Raw genomic sequence first — 18,639 nt, forward strand, 5'->3', positions numbered from 1 at the left:
GTGTACATGTTTGCACTCTACCACCCAGCCCTACTGGTGTATACCATGTACCACCACAAAGTGCTCATCTGCATGGTTCCTAAGCTCTGTGGGATGCCTCCTCTGATCTAGTCCTATTCTTGAAGGTGTCTGGATACAGGAGAATCCCTGTGAAGGCTTGTGCTGGGGTATCTGGGATGCCTGATGCTCCTTATAAATGGACATGGTGGGCGGCAGGAGGGGACAGTAAAAATCTCCCCCCCCAACCTCCAATATCAGTGCCTTAAAGGTAAGCACAACACACTGAAACAGAAATACGTTGAGCAACTGCTGTTTCACAACCTGGAATCTGAACCTTTCAAATCACACAATGACTGCACAATATGAATTTCCATGACAAAACAGGAAATAGTGATAAATTCTCTTTATAACTGACCAGCTTCTCAAACCAAAGCCCAGTAGTCTTCTATGTCATACCTGCAAATATCAGCCTCTCTCTTTCTCTAATCCTCCTCTCACCTCACTTCATTACATGTCCGCTCTCTCCTCATTGTTTCTTTCCCATCACGCTTCGTAGCAATGGACTTCCCATGCTTCTCACTTACCCTAAAACGAGGAACCCAATGAAGATGGGCTGAGGGTTTGAATGATGACATCATTTACTGAGCCCCACATTGCAAGAATACCTGCCATTGCAGCAGAGATAATGGCCACCAAAAGCAGGGGAGAAGGTGGCTGAGGGGTGGAGGGGCAATGGCCTCGCTCTAGGCCTGGGGTTACCGGTTCTGCATTTGGTATCACAATCACAGCCCGAGTCCCGCACAATGTCAGGGCCACTATCTTTACGCTCAAGGACATTAAGATATTGGGAGGCATTAGATCTCATGCACTAGGCCTAGCAGACCACAGCATGCTGAAATTGCATACATGCGGCCACAGAAGCAGGTTGCTTATCTCACCTCCTAAGAAATAAGAGAGATGTAGATAAAAGCAAACCTCCCCCTACCCGCAAAATGTCAGACTGAGCCGGTAGGATGAGCATGTTCTCTCAGTTTTCAACTCCTTAAGCCAAGTAACTTGGAAATAATGAATACACTTAGTGGTCCCCGAGTCTGCTTTCTCCAGCCTTTCTCTCTATAAAATCAGCCTCCGGTGCTCAGGCAGCACAGCACTCCAACTACATACAGAATGGTGTGCTGTCTAATCCTGAAGCCACAAAGGCCAGCCAAGATCTTCACATTTCCTGTGTCACTAATGAATCTCCAGATGATTAACTGAGTTGAATTTGTTTCTCATGAAGGACGTAGTTGAGGGACTCAGTCTAAGGGAGAGAGCAAACAACTCTTGAAGCCTCATAAGCATCTTTTCATCTTCTCATTCCCTAAAAGCTCACAGCAAAGGGTGCCGAGGCCCCAGCTGGGGTAGGATGCAGACTGGAGCTCTGCCTACCTGGATCTACACCCGAGCCTGGTCTGCCACGCTCCTCTGCGTTTATGTCCCAGTGCAGGGAGAGAGCCAGGTGGCGGAACCTGGGACAAGGTGGCTGCTCTTTTATACAACCTACAGAATTCTCGCCCCTGTGAATCTGCCAGGGCCATTCTTACAGGAAAAGGAAGGATGCTGCTTCCACATGGCAAGGATGAACAAAAAGAGGTTGGATTGGCTGGTGGTCTCCATTGCATTCACACAGAGGATTTTTTTATTTTGGCCAACACAGTCCGCATGTTCCTACTGATACGGGGCATAGAACTAACTGGTGATCCAGGCTACAGCATGCAAGCCCGCAGTGTGCATGATACACCACGTGGGGGCAGCAATGACCGCACAAAGGAACCTTCCCTGTCTGGCCTCTTCTGGCTTTCTCTCACCTGGGTTCCAGAGCACAATGTGCATTCAGTGGGAAGCTTGGACAGGTGTTCGGCCAGGATCAGCGCTGTCTGTGAGCATAGAGCACAGAGCTGAGCCAGTGACACTGGGGGCGTGGGGAAGCTGTAAAGCAGAAGAGGGCAGAGAAGGTGAGTGGCAGGGCAGACACTAAAGGGGATGAGGTACCTGCCCTCCGGGCAGGCAGGGAGTAAAAGGGGTAAGTGGATTTTATAGGTGCCACACCCAGTAAGGACACAGGGGGGCAGGACTCAGCCACAGGGGATCTGGCAAGTGTGTGGCAGTCTATGGAAGAACTGGCTTGTTGAAAATGTCAGGGCACCCTTGCGATGGCCTAGTGGCTAAAGTCCTCACCTTGAACATGCCAGGATCCCATATAGGCGACGGTTCTAATCCTGACAGCCCCGCTTCCCATCCAGATCCCTGCTGGTGACCTGGGAAAGCAGTCAAGGAGAGCCCAAAGCCTTGGGACCCTGCACCTGCGTGGGAGACCCAGAAGAAGCTCCTGGCTCCTGGCTCTTGGCTGCTGGCTTCGGATCGGCTGAGCTCTGCCCATTGCGGTCACTTGGGGAGTGAATTATTGAATGGAAGATCTTCCTCTCTGTCTCTCCTCCTCTGTATATCTGACTTTCCAATAAAAACAAATAAATCTTCATAAAAAAAATGTCAGGGGACTCGGAGATTTTAGGGGTAAGTGCATTGCTTTATCATGGCCTTGCTTCCCCACGAGGGCTATAAACAGGGACTGGAGTGGACATTGTAAGTCATGAACGAGGCTCCTTGGAAGAGAGTACAGAGGTGAAGGACAGGAAGCAGAGGCTGGATTGCCCACTCTGTGCCCAAGGGCAGGGCCCTGGGTCAGTAGCAAACACTGAAGCTCTTGGCATCTTTTCTGGATAATGGAATGTTCCCTGTGGTGAAGCAAGCCAGCCTTTCTTCCAAATAGAAGAACCAGACTGGGGGAGTCATTGCTTGCTGGGACACTGGATGCTGGGCAGGCAAGGGGGCCTGGGGAGGGCTTCTGGCTGGTGGTCTTCCTACTGTGCACTACCCTGGCCATAAAGGCAGGAATCTTTCCTGGGAGTCCAGCCCTCCAATCAGGAGGTGGCAAAGCAGAGCAGTCTCGTGGAATGCAATCAGCCAGTTCACTGGGACTCTGCTCCTGGCTCAGTAGGCTACCATACAGCCTGTGGGGGAGTGGCGGGTGCTCATCTGCAAAGGATTCAGCCAGTCTTTCTTATGGGACTTGCTCTCAGCAGCAGGCAAAACAACTATCACTGAACAGTGATAAATCAGAACATGGCAAAAATCAGGTACATTAGGACATGCCCTGTTTCCCCTTTAGGCAGGTCAAGGCATCTGTTAGCTGCTTTCCAGAAGGTTCTGGAAACCCTGACTCCAGTTCTTAGCTGCAGACTACTTCTCTTCCATTTTACTGAAAAAACTGAAGCCTGGAAAGTGAAGGGGCTTTACCAAGGTAGCCCAAATTATCAGTGGTAAAGTTGGACTAGAACCCAGTCCTCTACTACTCATAAAATCCCTATAGTGAAGAACCAAGGAGGTTGTAGCATGAGCCTCAGGGCCAGCAGGCTCACAGGTTTCTGCAGAGAATAGCACATGAGGGGTGGGACAACAGCATCTCTCATCATTTCTGAGCATGCTCCAGACACACCAAAGCTCCCACCAGGGCAGCTCCTGCCGTCAGCACACAGCTGACTTAAATATGCCCTACTGCTCCTGCTGGTTCTGGCATCCCTCACACAGATGTGCCTCCACATGCTACAGTCTGCGTGTGCCCAGCAAGTGTGCAGCCCACCAGGGAAGAGTGATATTTCTCCACCAGCCACTAGTCACAGTCCAGTGTGGTTGCTCACAAATGTGTCTATCTCTCCCACCTGAGTGTGGGCTCTGGGAAAGGATCATAGTGACCCTGGTGGGCAACCTGTGCACAGCTGTAGCCCCACATCTGGTACAGCAGGAGCATGCAACAATGACTTACAGAAGAGCTGGAAGTAAAACACAAGGCTATTTTGTTTTGAAGATTTATTTGTATTTGCTGAGCAAAGCAAGAAAGATGCAGAGACAGACAGAAAGAGACCCACCATCTACTGGTTCATTTTTCAAATGGCTGCAACAGCTCGTGCTGAACCAAGCCAAACCCAAGGGCCTAGAGCTCCAGCCAGGACTCCCACATGGGTGGCCAGGAACCATACACTTGGCTCATCTTCCTCTACCTTCCCAGGCACATTAGCAGACAGCAGGATTGGTGGAGTAGAAGGAACTTGAACCAACTCTTTGATGAGGAATGTTGATAATACAATGGCTTAACCTGCTGCACAACAACACTGGCCAGGGAACAGGATGTTCTTGAGCCACATAGATCTAGACCATTAGGAACAGAATTTAGGACATGGATTAGAAGTTCTTAACTACAAGAATCTCCTAAGGAAGACAAAGTTGGCCTCTACATCCACCAGCAATGGAGACCTTATATTTGCTAATGGAAGAAGGGGAGATTTGAACTTGTGGATGTCACAAAGGCAGAGCCAAGAACTGGCCCTTCCAACTTATGTGCAAGGACAAAACACCCTAGGATGAGACTTTCAGGGAGGACAGTCTCATATAAGCTTTGCCAGAAAGTGTGGCAGATCGCCCCCGGACCTCTGCCTGTTTGGCCTAAGTGGGAGTCATAGGAACATGTCACCCTGTGTCCCACGGGGAACCCCTTGACTATGATTTCAGCTGAGACCTCAGCCTGGCCTTTCACTGGTCACACAGGCAAGAACAGTGGGCTGCACCCTACCCTGTGCTGGGACCACCTTGATAAGCAATTCTAAGAAGTCAAATGTGACCCACAGCCTATTTGACAGCCACAGGTGGTGAATGTGACCTGAGGCATACCTTCCAGCCATGCATGTCAACATGATCTGTGACTTAGTTGGAGGGTTCAGAGAGACAGACATGCCTTCTATCCAGTATCATTGTTGAGTGGGAGGACTGTTGAAAACGTCCCTTTCCTAGTCTATGTAAGTTGTGTTCACTTTACTATAGTAAACATACGTGTTTCATCAGACTGTCCCCGGTGCTTCTTGGGGCTGAGGAATACCATTGTCTCACCCCCACAGTGGTCTTGGAAGCCTACTGGTAAGAAAACCCCCCAAAAGAAGCACACAGCCCCAGTGTCTGTCCAGCCCATGGAGCCCCAAGGCTGCCGCCTAAATGTCAGCTTGTAGAATGAGCTCCCTGTACAGGTGGAGGTTGGCACGTGTACAGCAATCACTGTGGATAAGGGCCCTGATCAGGGGGAGAAGAGTCTTGTTTGGAACCAGGCTATCACTGCCAGCAGGACTGAAACCCTGGGCTCTCATTTCTGTGTTGTCAGCAAAGTCAATCTCTTCACCTTCCTGAGCCTGCTTCCTTAACTGCACAATGAAGGCTATGCCCCACCTGTAAGATCTGCCAACAATACTGAACAATTTTCAAGTGGTTTTGTGTCTTTTGGCACCCCTGTACTCCTGCAGCTCAGTTTCACAGTGGCATAGTCCTCTCTCGGATAATCTGATTGTTTGCATAAAGCCAAAGCTGTCTGGGAAGGTGGTTTCCTGGATCTTTCCCAGCTCAATTACACCAGACAATCCACCTGTAAAGACATCAAACCCCTCCTAGGGTTGTGAAGGGTCTAGTCCTAGGGCCAAGGAGGAGCCCAGTAGGAATTGAGTCCCTCTCTTGTGATACATGCAGATAGCTCAACTGCACAACTTAATGCTGACTTAAATATGCCCTACTGCTCCTGGAGAGCAGACTCGGAAAGGTTCGTGTTTGGATGAGTGTTTGGGGCAGCAATTAAGATGCCACTGGACATATCTGCTTCCCATAGCTGTTTGGGAGACCCAGATGGAGTTCCAGACTCCTGACAGAATGAACTGGTATATAGAGAGTATTTTCTCTGTCTCTGTCTCTGTCTCTGTCTCTCTCTCTCTCTCTCTCTCTCTCACACACACACACACACACACACACACATACACATATACACACTTTCTCACTGTCTCTGTCATGGCCATTTGAAGAATGAACCAAAAGATTCCTCTATGTGTAACTCTGCCTTTCCAAATTAATACAAATATCCTTAAAACAAAGGTCATTAAACATAGAGTAACTTGATAAATGACACATCTTGCTGCCCAGCTGACTAGTTTCCAGACCAGCAAATGAATGCACGGAGTACAAGAGTGGTATGGATTTCACTTGGACTACTGGACAGGCAATACCACTGGCATGCGCTTCGGCTTAGCAGAAATGACCTTGAAGGCAGAGGCTGCAAGAGGGAACTGGAATGTGCAGTGCACAGGAGGCTCTAGCAGGGAAACCAGAAGAGCCAAGCTGGGCGGTTCATGCTAAATGCTGGCCAAAGTGCTCCTCCTGCCTCCTACAGAGAAAGATCAAGGTGATTGCCAAAAGCAGCTGAAAAGTGAGATGCTTAAGATTCTGCTTTATTCAGCAAGCTGAGTGTGGGGATGAACATCTTCAGGGGAGGAAGGCAAGCTGAGTGGAGGACAGGGATGTCTGTTGGTGGTCTTACCTGCCCCTGCAGCATTCTCTGATGAGCAACAGGTAGACCCACACTTGGCCTGGCCTCTTCTCACTGCTGAGGAATGTGTGTGAGGTCAGTCCTGCCAAGACTGCACCCAGCATTTGCATGGCCATGCTAGGCAGCGAAAGGACTCTTGGAAGCACAGACTAGCAAGTAGTTCTGATCTTGCAAAGAGGACAAGGTGCTTTTTACACTCCTCTTTCCTGGGTCTTGATAATCCCTCTCACAGGATCTGTAGACTCCCTGTTTTTTAAAAGGCTGGGCAGAGAAAAGCAAAGGCCAGTTCAACAGATAAATCCTATTCATTATTATCAGAAATCATTAAGCTCTATTTACAGACAAGGAAGCAAGGGAAGAAAATCCTGTGTTCTGTGATCCAGGAATACATTTTTTTTTTAATCGTTTCATTTGGAGACTGTAGCCCTTCTCCATAACCACCTATCCATGACTACCTTTCACAGATTGATGAAGACTGAACACACAAATGTTTGAAAATCAATACCAATAAACTAACATCAACACATTCCAAGTTACCCAAAGCCTTCTTAGCCTAATCATGTTGTTCAGAGTTGCTGCTTGTGATAAGCAGACTCCTTAGATGTCAGCTGTCAGCCAATTACAGCATTGTCTAGGACTGACCTGAACATTCTAGTATAGGAGTCAGCAAACATTTCCTATACAGGACCACTAGTAAATATCTTAAGATTGTGAACTGAAGGGGGATGGGTGGGGATGACGGGGTGGGAGGCAGCAGTCCTGCTGTCCGACTTAAGGATGCAGCTGTCAGTGTTCCTGGGAAAGTAGCAGACGATGGCCTGTGTACTTGGGTTCCTGCTGCCTGTATGTGGGGGGTCCAGATGGAGTTCCTGGTTCCTGCCAGATCCAGGGCCTGGATGCTGCAGCCATTTGGGAAGTGAATGGGCAGATAAATCTCTTGCTCTCCCTTTCTTTCTCTCATCCAGTCACTTTTTAAAGAAGGAAGAAGTTTTATAAAATTCATTTATTCTATTTGAAAGACAGTGACAGACAGAGGGAGACCTAAAAAGGAAACAAAGATCTTCCATTTGCTTTTTGCCTCCCCACATGGCTACAACGAGAGAGGCTAAGCCAGAAGCTTCATCCAGGTCCCCAATGTGACTGCAGGGACTTAATCACCTAGACCACCTTCCATTACTTTCCCAGACACATTAGCAGAGATCTAGATTGGAAGTAGAAGAGCTGGGACTCAACAGGGCACTCATTCAGGATGTCTGCATTGCAAACAGTGACTTAACCCACTGTATCAACATGTCATTCCCAAGGAAGATTTTTTAAAAATATTTATTTATTTTTCTTTTAAAGCAAGATTTACAAAGAAGAGACAAAGATCTTCCACCCACTGATTCACTCCCCCGCTGGCCGCAATGGCTGGTGCTGAGCTGATCTGAAGCTAGGAGCCAGGAGCTTCCTCTGGGTCTCCCGTGTGGGTGCATGGCTTTGGACTATCCTCTACTGCTTTGGACTATCCTCTGCTGCTTTCCTAAGCCGCAAGCAAGGAGCTGGATGGGAAGTGGAGCAGCTGGGATATGAACCGCCACCCGTATGGGATCCTGGGGCGTGCAAGGCAAGGACTTCAGTCACTAGGCTATCGCACCAGGTCCGGAATATTCTTTCTTTTTTTTTTAAATTGTGGATGAAAGTGGGCATCCTGACACAGCATGTTATCACTTGGGTTGCTCATACCCTGTATCATATTGCCTAGTCCCATTTCTGATTCAGCTTCCAGCTAATGCACACCCTGAGAAATAGAAAGTGATGGTGCAAGCATTAGGGTCTCTGTCACCTAAATGAGAGAACAGGTTGTAACTCCTGGTTCCCAGCTCCCCTTTGCCACAAGCTGGGTTGTTGCAGATTTTGGGGAAGTGAACCAGGGGAAAGAAGATCGACCCTGATCTCTGTGCATTTCAAATAAATCAAAATAAAAAAAACATTAAAAAAGACCATGGATTATTTAGTCACACGTGTTCAACACTCTTAATTTAGTGCTAAAGTAATCATGGACAATGTCTTAATGTGGTTGGATGTGTAGGACTTCTAACAAAATCTTACTTACAATGGTCCGCATTGTGGTACAGCAGAATAAGCTGCAGCTTGCAATTCCGGCATGTCCTATCACAGAGCACGCATCCAAGACCCAACTGCTCTGCTTCCAACTCAAACTCTTGCTGCTATGCCTGGCAAGGTGGTAGATAATGGCTAAAATGCATGGGCTCCTTCCACCCATGAGAACTTAAATGGAGGTCTTGGCTCCTGGCTTCAGCCTGGCCAAGACACAGCTGTCAAAGCCACATGGGAGAGTGAACCAGTGGATAAATGATCGCTCTCTGTCTCTCCCTGTCATTCTTTCCAATAATATTTATTTTGAAATCTTTGCTTTAAAATCTTGCGAATAGCAGGCCAAGATTTGATAGACTTGGTAGAACGTAGCTTCCACACACTGAGCTGGGTGACATTTCACAGGGTGACAATTTAGGAATCAGGAATGACACAGTGAATGACAGATATGCATTTTAATATCAAATATGCCACGTTGGTTTCTGAACACCAGAATGCTGTCCAAGGAACCATCATTAAATAAAACCTGAAAATATGACAATTCTCACATACATAAGCACACACTCACACAATATCTGTTACTTTGCAATCATTAAATTATTCACTATTTTAACAAAGAGCTGTAAAATAACATTATCATGAAGAATAATGTGCACAAACTTCAGAAACACAGTTCAGATTGTCTTTGAACACAGATTCTTTAGTTGTACTTTTTCAGATAGGTACCGCCTCTTGTCTATGAAGAGACCTCATGGCTCAAGGGGTCAATTGTTTATCTTCCAACCTAGGACTCAAGATTTAATGGAAAATACCTAATCAACTGTTCCAGACTTGACTCAGTAAAGGGCAGCAGAGGAAGCCTGCTCTTAGCCACACTCCCCAGGAAACAAATAATATACCTGCACCACCATCAGGAATGGGTTGGTGGGAGGAGTTTTCAAATAAAAATTTTCAAGAGTGGCAAAACTACAGACAAGAAACAACCTCCTGAATACACTGATCCTCACTTAATACTCATGTTTCCTGAAGAATCATAAGAATGCAGAAATCACCTGTTAAATGTACCATGAGACTGAGGTGTTGCTGGCTAAACCCATGTGGTAGCTAACTCCTATGCACAGTAATAGAACAAGAGGTAAATGAAGTATAAAAATTCCCACTGCCACTAAATTACTCTACATTGGCTTCAATGTCTACTCCCCATTCCAATTTCTGTAAAACTGCTGACACGTGACACTTGATGCAAACAAAACTGCACATAAATTTGGCAACAAAAGACCAAAGAACCCATAAATCATATAATCAACCCATGAATAATAAAAAGTTGGATGAGATTTCATTGGCACAGACATGAAAGAACTTAAAATAGTTGTAAGAGGTAGATGTACATGAAAAAACACCACAAAGAAATAATATTACCTATAAATCAACCAAATTATTTTCAGGTGGTAAATATTCACTAGTTAGACTACAGGAGTAAGAATAAATAATGAAGGTTTTCTTTGCTGGTATTACATTTCCTAAAATAAAAAAAAAACTAGTGTTTTTCAAAACTAGAGTTTGAAAATCTGTTTCCATTTGTGGATAACAATAAACTGATTAAGAGGGCAGGAATAATTGGCATTATACAAGCCCAGGATGCTCAAGATTTTTTTAAAAATGTGTTCTTATAATGACAAAAACATGCTTTCCTACAGTCCCCAGAGAAGTCATTTGCTAGAATACAACTGATCAAGTATAAATTACTACCATTCACAGAAACTTTGCTAAAACAGTCAAAACAACTTTATAGCTTCCCCCCTCCCCAATTGTGCCCAACAGCATTGAAGATGCTTCCATGAAAGGTATAAGGTTAACAATTGCTAACAAAAAAAAAAAACATTACTGCCTTCCACAACTCTAACTTCTAAAAGTTAACCTAGGGGTAGAATTTTCAGTATGGGTGATTGAAATCTACACCACAGTCATCTAACTAGAGCTCCCTACCAGAAACAAAACCTAGCTAGCGTACGTAATGAGGGGACAAAGACCAGCTCTGTCAATAAGGACATCTTTGGCCCTGCTAGGCTAGCCTTAAGTTCTCCACCAAGCACAAGAATTGTCAGTGTGCTTGTCTTATTACATAATTCGTGACAGGTCAATGTATCTAGCAACTGAGCTGGAGAATACAAAGTATCAGGCCATACGTACTCACACTGATACCAGCCTTTCTTCCAACAGCTGGCCACATTCCTGTCCCTAGGCTTTCTGTAAGACAGGAGCCATAATACTGATCGACCTCACAAAGATGTGAGCAACAACTGACTATCATTAAAAATCATAAAAGCACGTTCCAAGTACAAAAGCGCTATTTTGGCATCTAGATCAACAACCAGGAAACATTCATTGCTTGTGCTATTTGGCAATGTTGCATTTATACCTCTCCCTGACTGTGTCCTCCTTGCATACAGCCTCGGATTTCTATAGAGCTTCCACGGGACAGTGGGAAAATTCCACTTTTGGCCTAGATCCTCCATCAATATGGATGGAGGAGGAAGTGAGTGGGGAACAAGGTGCAAAGTGAAGGCAAATGGGAAAGAGGCCTGCATCCCAACCTCCGAATGCTTTGGTCTCCTGTACTCCCCAGGATAGTGGCTGGATGCTCCTATTTCCATGAACAAGCACCATCCCAAGTGAGATCGAGGAGATAACAGAGACCGCACACACCAGACATGGGAGGTGGAGGTGAGTTCCTCTTGTAGAGAACCCTTAGCCAGCATGAAACCAGGGTTATTTTCAAGAAAGTAGCAAAGAATCAGCAGCAGGACCAGGATTTCCCAAATCTGGGAACCAGTTATGAAAGAATCTTTAACCCCAGAAACTGTCTTTTGAAAAAAAGTGTGTAGGCTTTCTGCCCAGTTTTCCCTCAAATAGCAGCTCACTGTGGTTCAAAGAAGGTTAGAGTGTACTAAATCCCCTTTCCTGTAGGACTGACCAAGCTCCCCTAGCTTTGTTTGGGGGGGGGGGGGTCTGGGTAAACACTGGCTTACTACCTGCCAGGATCGAAACACAATTATTTATACCTGTGTTTGTTTACCCAACAATCCCCTGCTCCAACCACACCCGGTCCACTGGTTCCCAAAGGCCACCAGCCCAACCTACTCCACTGCCTGCCAACCAATGCATGAAGTCCCATTATCAAGATCTTCAAACTGCCTGCTCCTCCACACCCTTCAAGCATGTACACCGTGAAATCATCAACCCAAGCACATCTCCCAGGCAGAGAGGAGGCTGAGAAAATATAGCATCCCCAAAGAGCAATTCATCTAGAACCCTTCCATTCAGGACCCCAACACCCAAAGGAGCCTCAGTCACTCTGAGATTGTCCCTCCCACCCCTTGCCCCTTTCTGCACCCCACACGTTCCCCGGAGTGCAGCCTCCCTCCAGCCCAGTCCTAGCACAGATGCAGCTTCTGGTGCTGGGCGAGGTGCGTTTTGTAGCGGAAGCCTTTGCCACAGCCGGCGCACTTGTGCGGCTTGTTGCCGGTGTGGATACGGCGGTGGCGGATCAGGTGCGAGCTCTGGATGAAGCTCTTGCCGCACTCGATGCACGTGTAGGGCTTCTCGCCTGTGTGCGTGCGCTGGTGCTGCGTGAGCGTGGAGAAGTCACTGAAACGCTTCTCACACTGGCCGCAGTGGAAGGGCTTCTCGCCCGTGTGTACGCGCAGGTGGTTCACCAGGTGTGAGTTACGGCCAAAGCCCTTGCCGCACTCGCGGCACACATAGGGCCGCTCGCCTGAGTGCGTGCGCTTGTGCGTGAAGAGGTGTGAGCTGACACTGAAGGTCTCCCCGCACTCAGAGCACATGTAGGGCTTCTCGCCTGTATGCACGCGCTGGTGCTTCACTAGGTCCGAGCGCCAGCTGAAGCGCTTGCCGCACTCGCCACAACCGTGCGGCTTCTCACCCGTGTGGATGCGCTGATGGTTGGCCAGGTGCGAGCGGCGCACAAATCCCTTGCCACACTCCCCGCAGGCGAAGGGACGCAGCGCTGCGGGCCCTGCACCGCTAGCTGCGGCATGGGCACGCCGGTGACTGAGCAGGTGCGAGCTGAGGCTGAAGGCTTCACCGCACTCGGGGCACGGGTAGGGCTTCTCCCCTGTGTGCAGGCGCCGGTGCTTGAGCAGATCAGCGCGCCAGCTGAAGCTCTTGCCACAGTCGGAGCACAGGTTGGGCCGCTCGCCCGTGTGCAAGCGCAGGTGGTTGGTCAAGTAGGTGTTGCGGCTGAAACCCTTGCCACACTCCCCACAGCGGAAGGGCTTCTCCCGCGGGGGCCGTGCCAGTGTAGGACCCGCACCAAAGCCCCCCGCCACACCCACACCCATCATCCCCACCATGGCTCCACACTCGCCCGACAAGCCGAAGGGCTCCAGGCTGGCCACAGCGGCAGCCTCGGCCAGGCGGTGAATGCGCTGGTGCTGCAAGAAGGCGGCACCCGGGCTGAAGCTCTCCCCACAATCGGGGCAAATGGTGGGTGCATCCATGATGCTGGCCATCAGACTGTCAAGGTCCCCGAGGTCCACAGCCATGGGGTGGTGCGGCCGGAGGAAGCGGCGGTGTGCAGGCTTCTCACCTAGGTGCCGAGTCCCCAGGGCAAGGTGGCGCCTCCAGGGGAGCACAGCAGGAGGCTGCTCCTCCTCCTCCTCCTCCTCCTTCTCCAGCTGGTTCTCCCCAGTACTTTCCTCCTCCTCCACTTCCTCCTCCTCCCGCTGGGGACTGCGGGATACACTGTTCGACTCAGACAGTCCAGCGAATATGGCCATGTCGGCTCTTCCAGACTCATCATCCTCTTCCTCGGGACCAGCAGCCCCTCCGGCCTCCCGCAGCAGCCCGTCTGCAACAAAAATGGTAGCAGAAGTGGTTACTATATGTGGGGTGTCAAAGGCAGGTCCAGAGCAAACCGTGGGGCAAGGTGATGCTCATTCTCCTCCCTCGGACTCAGAAGGGCACCTGTGCTAAGCCTCCCTTCCCCCAGGGAAAGGCCTGGCATGGGAGGCACTCTCTCTCCCTCAGCTTGAAGGCAGCTGCCCGTGGAGGGGACAGCAGGCCATTATCTGCTGTCACTGTCGCTGAGATGCGGCTGAAACCCTCCAAGGTGGGTTAGTGAAGGCCTTGGCAGTCAATGTTAGAGACAGTCCACAGGCTCTCTGGAGGAAAGGTTTGCCCACCCCAGGCCCAAAGCCCGTGAATCAAGGCTGTAGCCCCAAAAGACAAGACAAGTCCTGGAACCCCAAGAAAAGCCAACCTTGGCTAACCCAATTCTGGACTGTTTTTGAAAACACATCGGGTCAGTCTGGAACAGTTTAAGGTGACCCCCAAACTGACAGACGGTAGGGAGGGAGAGGTGCCAGGAAACAGTGGAGGGAGTACACAGAGCTGGTGAGCCCAGGTTGAAGGCTGATCCAGGATGCATGGAGCAGCCCCAAGTGGAGGGCAGCCAGGGAGTCCCAGACAGGTGAAAAGCGTCGTGTTTCTGTGCCCTGTGGGGGTGGGCAGGCAGGCAGCAGGGGAGCTGAGGCCATGCTGCAAGGGGAGAGATGTCATGTCACAGTGCTGGCTATAAATTCTTTCAGTTCTTTTCTGTCCCAAGGGCAAACAGAGCAGGACATAAAGCACCCAGGGCCCAGAGCCAGGATCCAGGAGGGTGGAGTTCTAGCATTTTTCGCTTTGCAGGTCAGGAATAGCAAGGGATCCAGCAGGCTTGGGCACCTTGGGAAGCAGTCCTCTGGGCCCAGGCAGGTCACTATGGCTTCTGCTGATCTGCAGCGTGGGATCAGGACTGGAACTGCCCACATGCATCCTGTCTGTCTGCCTGCCCAGCTGGTGGTATCTCTCTATCTGCCGCCAATTGTTTAGCTCTCCCAGGAATACAGCTAGGTGGGTAGGCTGACATGACCTGTGAGCCACTCTGTGGCAAGTTGGTATTGACAGCAGTGTTCTCTGGACCTGTGAGGGAGCCCCTTCGCCCCAGCTCATGCGCACAGCCTGCCTCAGACTAGATCAAAGGCTGACTGTCCCAACACCGACACTAAAAAAGCTAGGTTGGTACAGAAGTCTGCTTAGGAATCTTTTTTTTTTTTTTTAAGATTTATTCATTTTATTACAGCCAGATATACACAGAGGAGGAGAGACAGAGAGGAGGATCTTCCGTCCGATGATTCACTCCCCAAGTGAGCCGCAACGGGCCGATGCGCGCCGATCCGAAGCCGGGAACCAGGAACCTCTTCCGGGTCTCCCACGCGGGTGCAGTGTCCCAATGCATTGGGCCGTCCTCAACTGCTTTCCCAGGCCACAAGCAGGGAGCTGGATGGGAAGTGGAGCTGCCGGGATTAGAACCGGCGCCCATATGGGATCCCGGGGCTTTCAAGGCGAGGACTTTAGCCGCTAGGCCACGCCGCCGGGCCATGCTTAGGAATCTTCTCTGGAAAATGCCTTGACAAAGGATGCTGTCCCCACTTAGGATCCTAAAGGAGCTAGAGGCAAATGGGAGGACAACTTCCATAAGAAGTCCAGTTTTCAAGCCCAGCCTGTGGTACAGCACGTTAATGTACCTCTTGCAATGTTGGCATCCCACATAGGCACCGCTTGGCATCTGGTTACACTGCCTCCAGTCCAGCTCTCTGTTCATGAGCCTGGGAGAGCTACAAAAGATGGCCAAAGTGTTTGGGCCCCTGCTGCCTATATGTAAGGACCAGATGGAGTTCCTGACCCCTTGCTTCAGCCAGGCCCAGCGCTAGCCATTGCAGCTATTTGGAGAGCAAAGCAGTGGATGAAATATCCCTCTCATTCTTGCTCTCTGTCTCCCTCACCATCCAGCCCCATCTCTTCCTCCTACCACTGCCCCCTTTATTGCTGTGCCTTTTAAACAAACAAATGAACATTTACAAGAAACAAGTCCACTTCCTCCTCACCTGTGCAGGCATTGGACACTGCTTTGCTGTGCCTCAAGGCCCCTCTTCCGGTTGCATCCTGTGATTTACAGCCCATTCCCCGTACCAGGCAGTGTTCCACCTTCTTTGTATCCTGGGGATTGGAGCCTACAGCTCCTTCCTCTGGGTCTCCTTCCAAGTCCTCAGAGTTCTCAAAATCAGAGCCCATCCCTTTGTCTTCTGAGTCCTGGTGCTGACACACACCTTGATTTTTGGTGTATTCCATCCGGGAAGAAAAGGGCGAGAGGGGTCACGTGGAACACCTGCTTCTGACAAAACATACAGGAAGCAAAGAAAGGTCATGTCAGTCTGGCATCATCTCCATGCTATGTCTGCCTTGGATTTCCTGGTCCAATATGATGCCTCATGCCCCAAGCTCCAAATAGCAAGTTGCCACTTCATACCATGTAAACTTCAGGCAAGCAACTGAGGGCAAAGAAGGGTATCCGGGTGGGTGGCAGAAGGCCCAGTGAAGAGACACACCACACACTCACTCGAGCAAAACTGGATCTGCCTTTGTCTAGGAAGTGGCCATCCAATAGTGTGGTTCTGGGGTTTACAATGAGGCAAGGATTCTCATTAGCTATAGCTGAGACAATCCAAAGCTCAAAAAGACCCCAACTAGCGTTAGCCTCCTTATCTTGTAGGCAGTAGTGAGCCCATGGTACCACCTCACCAGCCCAGGCTCTCCTTGCTTGCTCTCCTCAGCTACTTCAGTCTTGCCAATATTTAATTACAAGGGCATCTTTAAGGTGCCAGAGATACACTCACGACAAGAATAGCAGACACATTAAGTACAGGAAGTTCTTATCTAAGAAAAAAGAATCACCAACCTGGCTTTGCGGTATGGATCTGCTGTCCTGCTGCGAGCAGCAATCAAAAAGGTTCACGGTTTGTGGGTCTCTTGGGAGCAAGAGGAAGGGATGCAGGGTCCCGCTGTTAGAAGCCAGCTCTGCCATCCTAATTATGTGTGCCACTGTATCTGAATTGTAGAAATTGCTTAATAGGAACATGCACCGGGGATGCATGATAACCCCAGTATGGAAAAGGCCAACGTGTGAACTACAAGGGGAAAAGTGATGTCAGATGCCTAAACCTTTTGTAGATGCCAGGTCTACATTTTACATGTAAAGAGCTCCTGCCAGGACTGATCCATTGAGCCCAAAATAATCCTGTCATCCATCCCTCCTACAGCTTAGCTCACAGCAGCACAACAGTTTGAAGGTCAAGGATGTTGGACCATGACTTTTCAGAGACCAGCCCCCTCTCTGCCTCTGCAGTCTCCAGACAGGACTGTAAGAATATGCGTGCGCAGGTTGCCCCCTCTAGTTCGGCAGCATCTCCTATGTCTGTCCAGGGTTTCCCAGAGGTAGCTGTGGCTCTGTAGAGGCTTTGGAGGACAGGCAGTGGAAATTACAGCTGGGTCAGCCCCTCTGTGATGAAGGGAAGGCATGCTACTCCGTCTCTCTCGCAGAAAGGGTGTCATTCAGAAAATAATGAAAATGTACTTGTAAAAAGATGGTGGAAGTAATAGATACTTTCACACTCATAAATGTGTGCAATAAAAACAGGTTTTTTTTTTCCTGTTACCTCCCCAGGTCATTCCAGTACAGTTCAGAGAAACCCGGTTCCTCTGCAACTTTGGCCAACACATCACCCCAAACAACACAGGGGATTGTTTTCTGGCATAAAATGAAGAGTGGAAAAATCAAGCCCTTGCCTTAAATGTCTCAGGAAACGGCTGCTTCTGAGGGTGGTCAGGCAGCAGAGTCCTGAATTGCAGGGGAGGGGTAGACATGTAGTCCAGCGGTTGAGACACCACTTTGGATGCTCACACCCCACAGATGAGTGCCTGCTTGGGTTCAAGTCCAGGCTCCACCCCCAACCCCAACTTCTTGCTAATGTGCTCTCTGGGAGGCAACAGGGGACAGCTCAAGAAGTGGGATCCCTGCCACCTCCACAGAAGACCCTGTTGGAGTTCCAGGCTCCTGGCTTCAATCTGGCCTGGCTCTGAGTAAGCCAACATCCAGGGATTTGTGTTGGACTCTGGGAGAAGAAACTCCTCACAGCCATAACCATTCCAGTGGGGGAGGGGGGAGTATCCCTGAATTAATTGATCGCTGGTTTGCCTCCATAGACCCTTAAGACTGCATGTAGAATGCGCCTGAATGTGGCAGGGCAGGGAAGAGCAGTTTTGAAACAGGACCCACCGGCTTGCTAAGGGTACAGGCAGTGGATAGCTGGGGAGAAGTTAAGCAGTTACTGATCAGTGGTTTGCACCAGTTAGAGACCAGCAGGAGTTTTATGCCAATAAAGAAAAGGAGTCAAATAAATACATCACCAGAAACCAGAGAGTACTTCCTGGCCCTCACTAATGCCCGAAGAGAGAGGTTAGGTGTGCTTTGAAAAGAGCCAGAGGCTGCTGTCACTCAATATCACCATTCATACCATAACTGCTACTCAGATTTGTCTGAAACTGCATTTCATCAGTGCAACACTGGCAATGTGCAGGTCCAACAATGCAGAGTCTCTTCTGCTCCATCATCACACTGTGGGGGCACAGAAAGCTACCAAGCAATGGAGAGGCTATTTAAAGACAAGGGAAGGTAGTTACAGAATATCATCAGATGAAAAGAGGCAGGTTTACAAAACAGGGCAGGCACTATGGCACAGCACACTAAACCACTGATGGGGAGTCCGGCATCCCACACTGCAGGGCCTGGTTTAAGTGAACTCTGCTTTTGATCCAGATCTTTGGTAATACACCTGGGAAAGCATCAGCAGATGGCCCAAAGACTTGGGTTCCTGCCCTCAATTTGGAAGACCCTGATGGAGTACCCATTTTCCAGCCTTGATCTGGCCTAGTCTGGCTGCTGTGAGCATCCGGGGAATAAACCAGTAGATGAAAGATCTCTGTCTGTCTGTCTGTCTCTCTCCCCCTCTGGCCCTCCACACGAAGGTCTGTTTTTAAAATAATGAAAACATTTCAGTTTTGTTTAGTCATCTATGTTTACCAGCATATATATTTTCACATATATATACATGTTTAGAGAGGAAGGGCAAAAGGTTATTGATTAAAATGTCAGACATGTCTGGGTCACATCGGGGGATTTCACAGGTATTAAC

General features: G+C 49.1%; 1 protein-coding gene across 1 annotated transcript; it reads right to left on the bottom strand.

The window, feature by feature from the left end:
* Positions 1-11,549: 11,549 nt before the first annotated feature.
* On the bottom strand, positions 11,550-15,800 carry ZNF697 (zinc finger protein 697). The gene is made up of 2 exons (XM_004581857.2): positions 15,496-15,800; positions 11,550-13,418 (listed from the first exon to the last, which is right to left on the bottom strand). The coding sequence occupies exons 1-2, from the start codon at positions 15,737-15,739 to the stop codon at positions 11,983-11,985; spliced, it is 1,680 nt and encodes a 559-aa protein (XP_004581914.2). The 5' UTR covers positions 15,740-15,800; the 3' UTR covers positions 11,550-11,982.
* Positions 15,801-18,639: the final 2,839 nt, after the last annotated feature.

This window comes from Ochotona princeps, chromosome 2, assembly GCF_030435755.1.
Source record: "Ochotona princeps isolate mOchPri1 chromosome 2, mOchPri1.hap1, whole genome shotgun sequence".
NCBI lineage: Eukaryota > Metazoa > Chordata > Mammalia > Lagomorpha > Ochotonidae > Ochotona > Ochotona princeps.

What these genes read in the sequence shown, in the direction of transcription:
- ZNF697 (XM_004581857.2), bottom strand. Translation starts at nt 15,739, where the DNA reads ATGGAATACACCAAAAATCAAGGTGTGTGTCAGCACCAGGACTCAGAA. An exon ending in AGTGTCCAATGCCTGCACAG is followed by an intron (nt 13,419 to 15,495) that starts GTGAGGAGGAAG and finishes TTTTTGTTGCAG; the next exon opens with ACGGGCTGCTGCGGGAGGCC.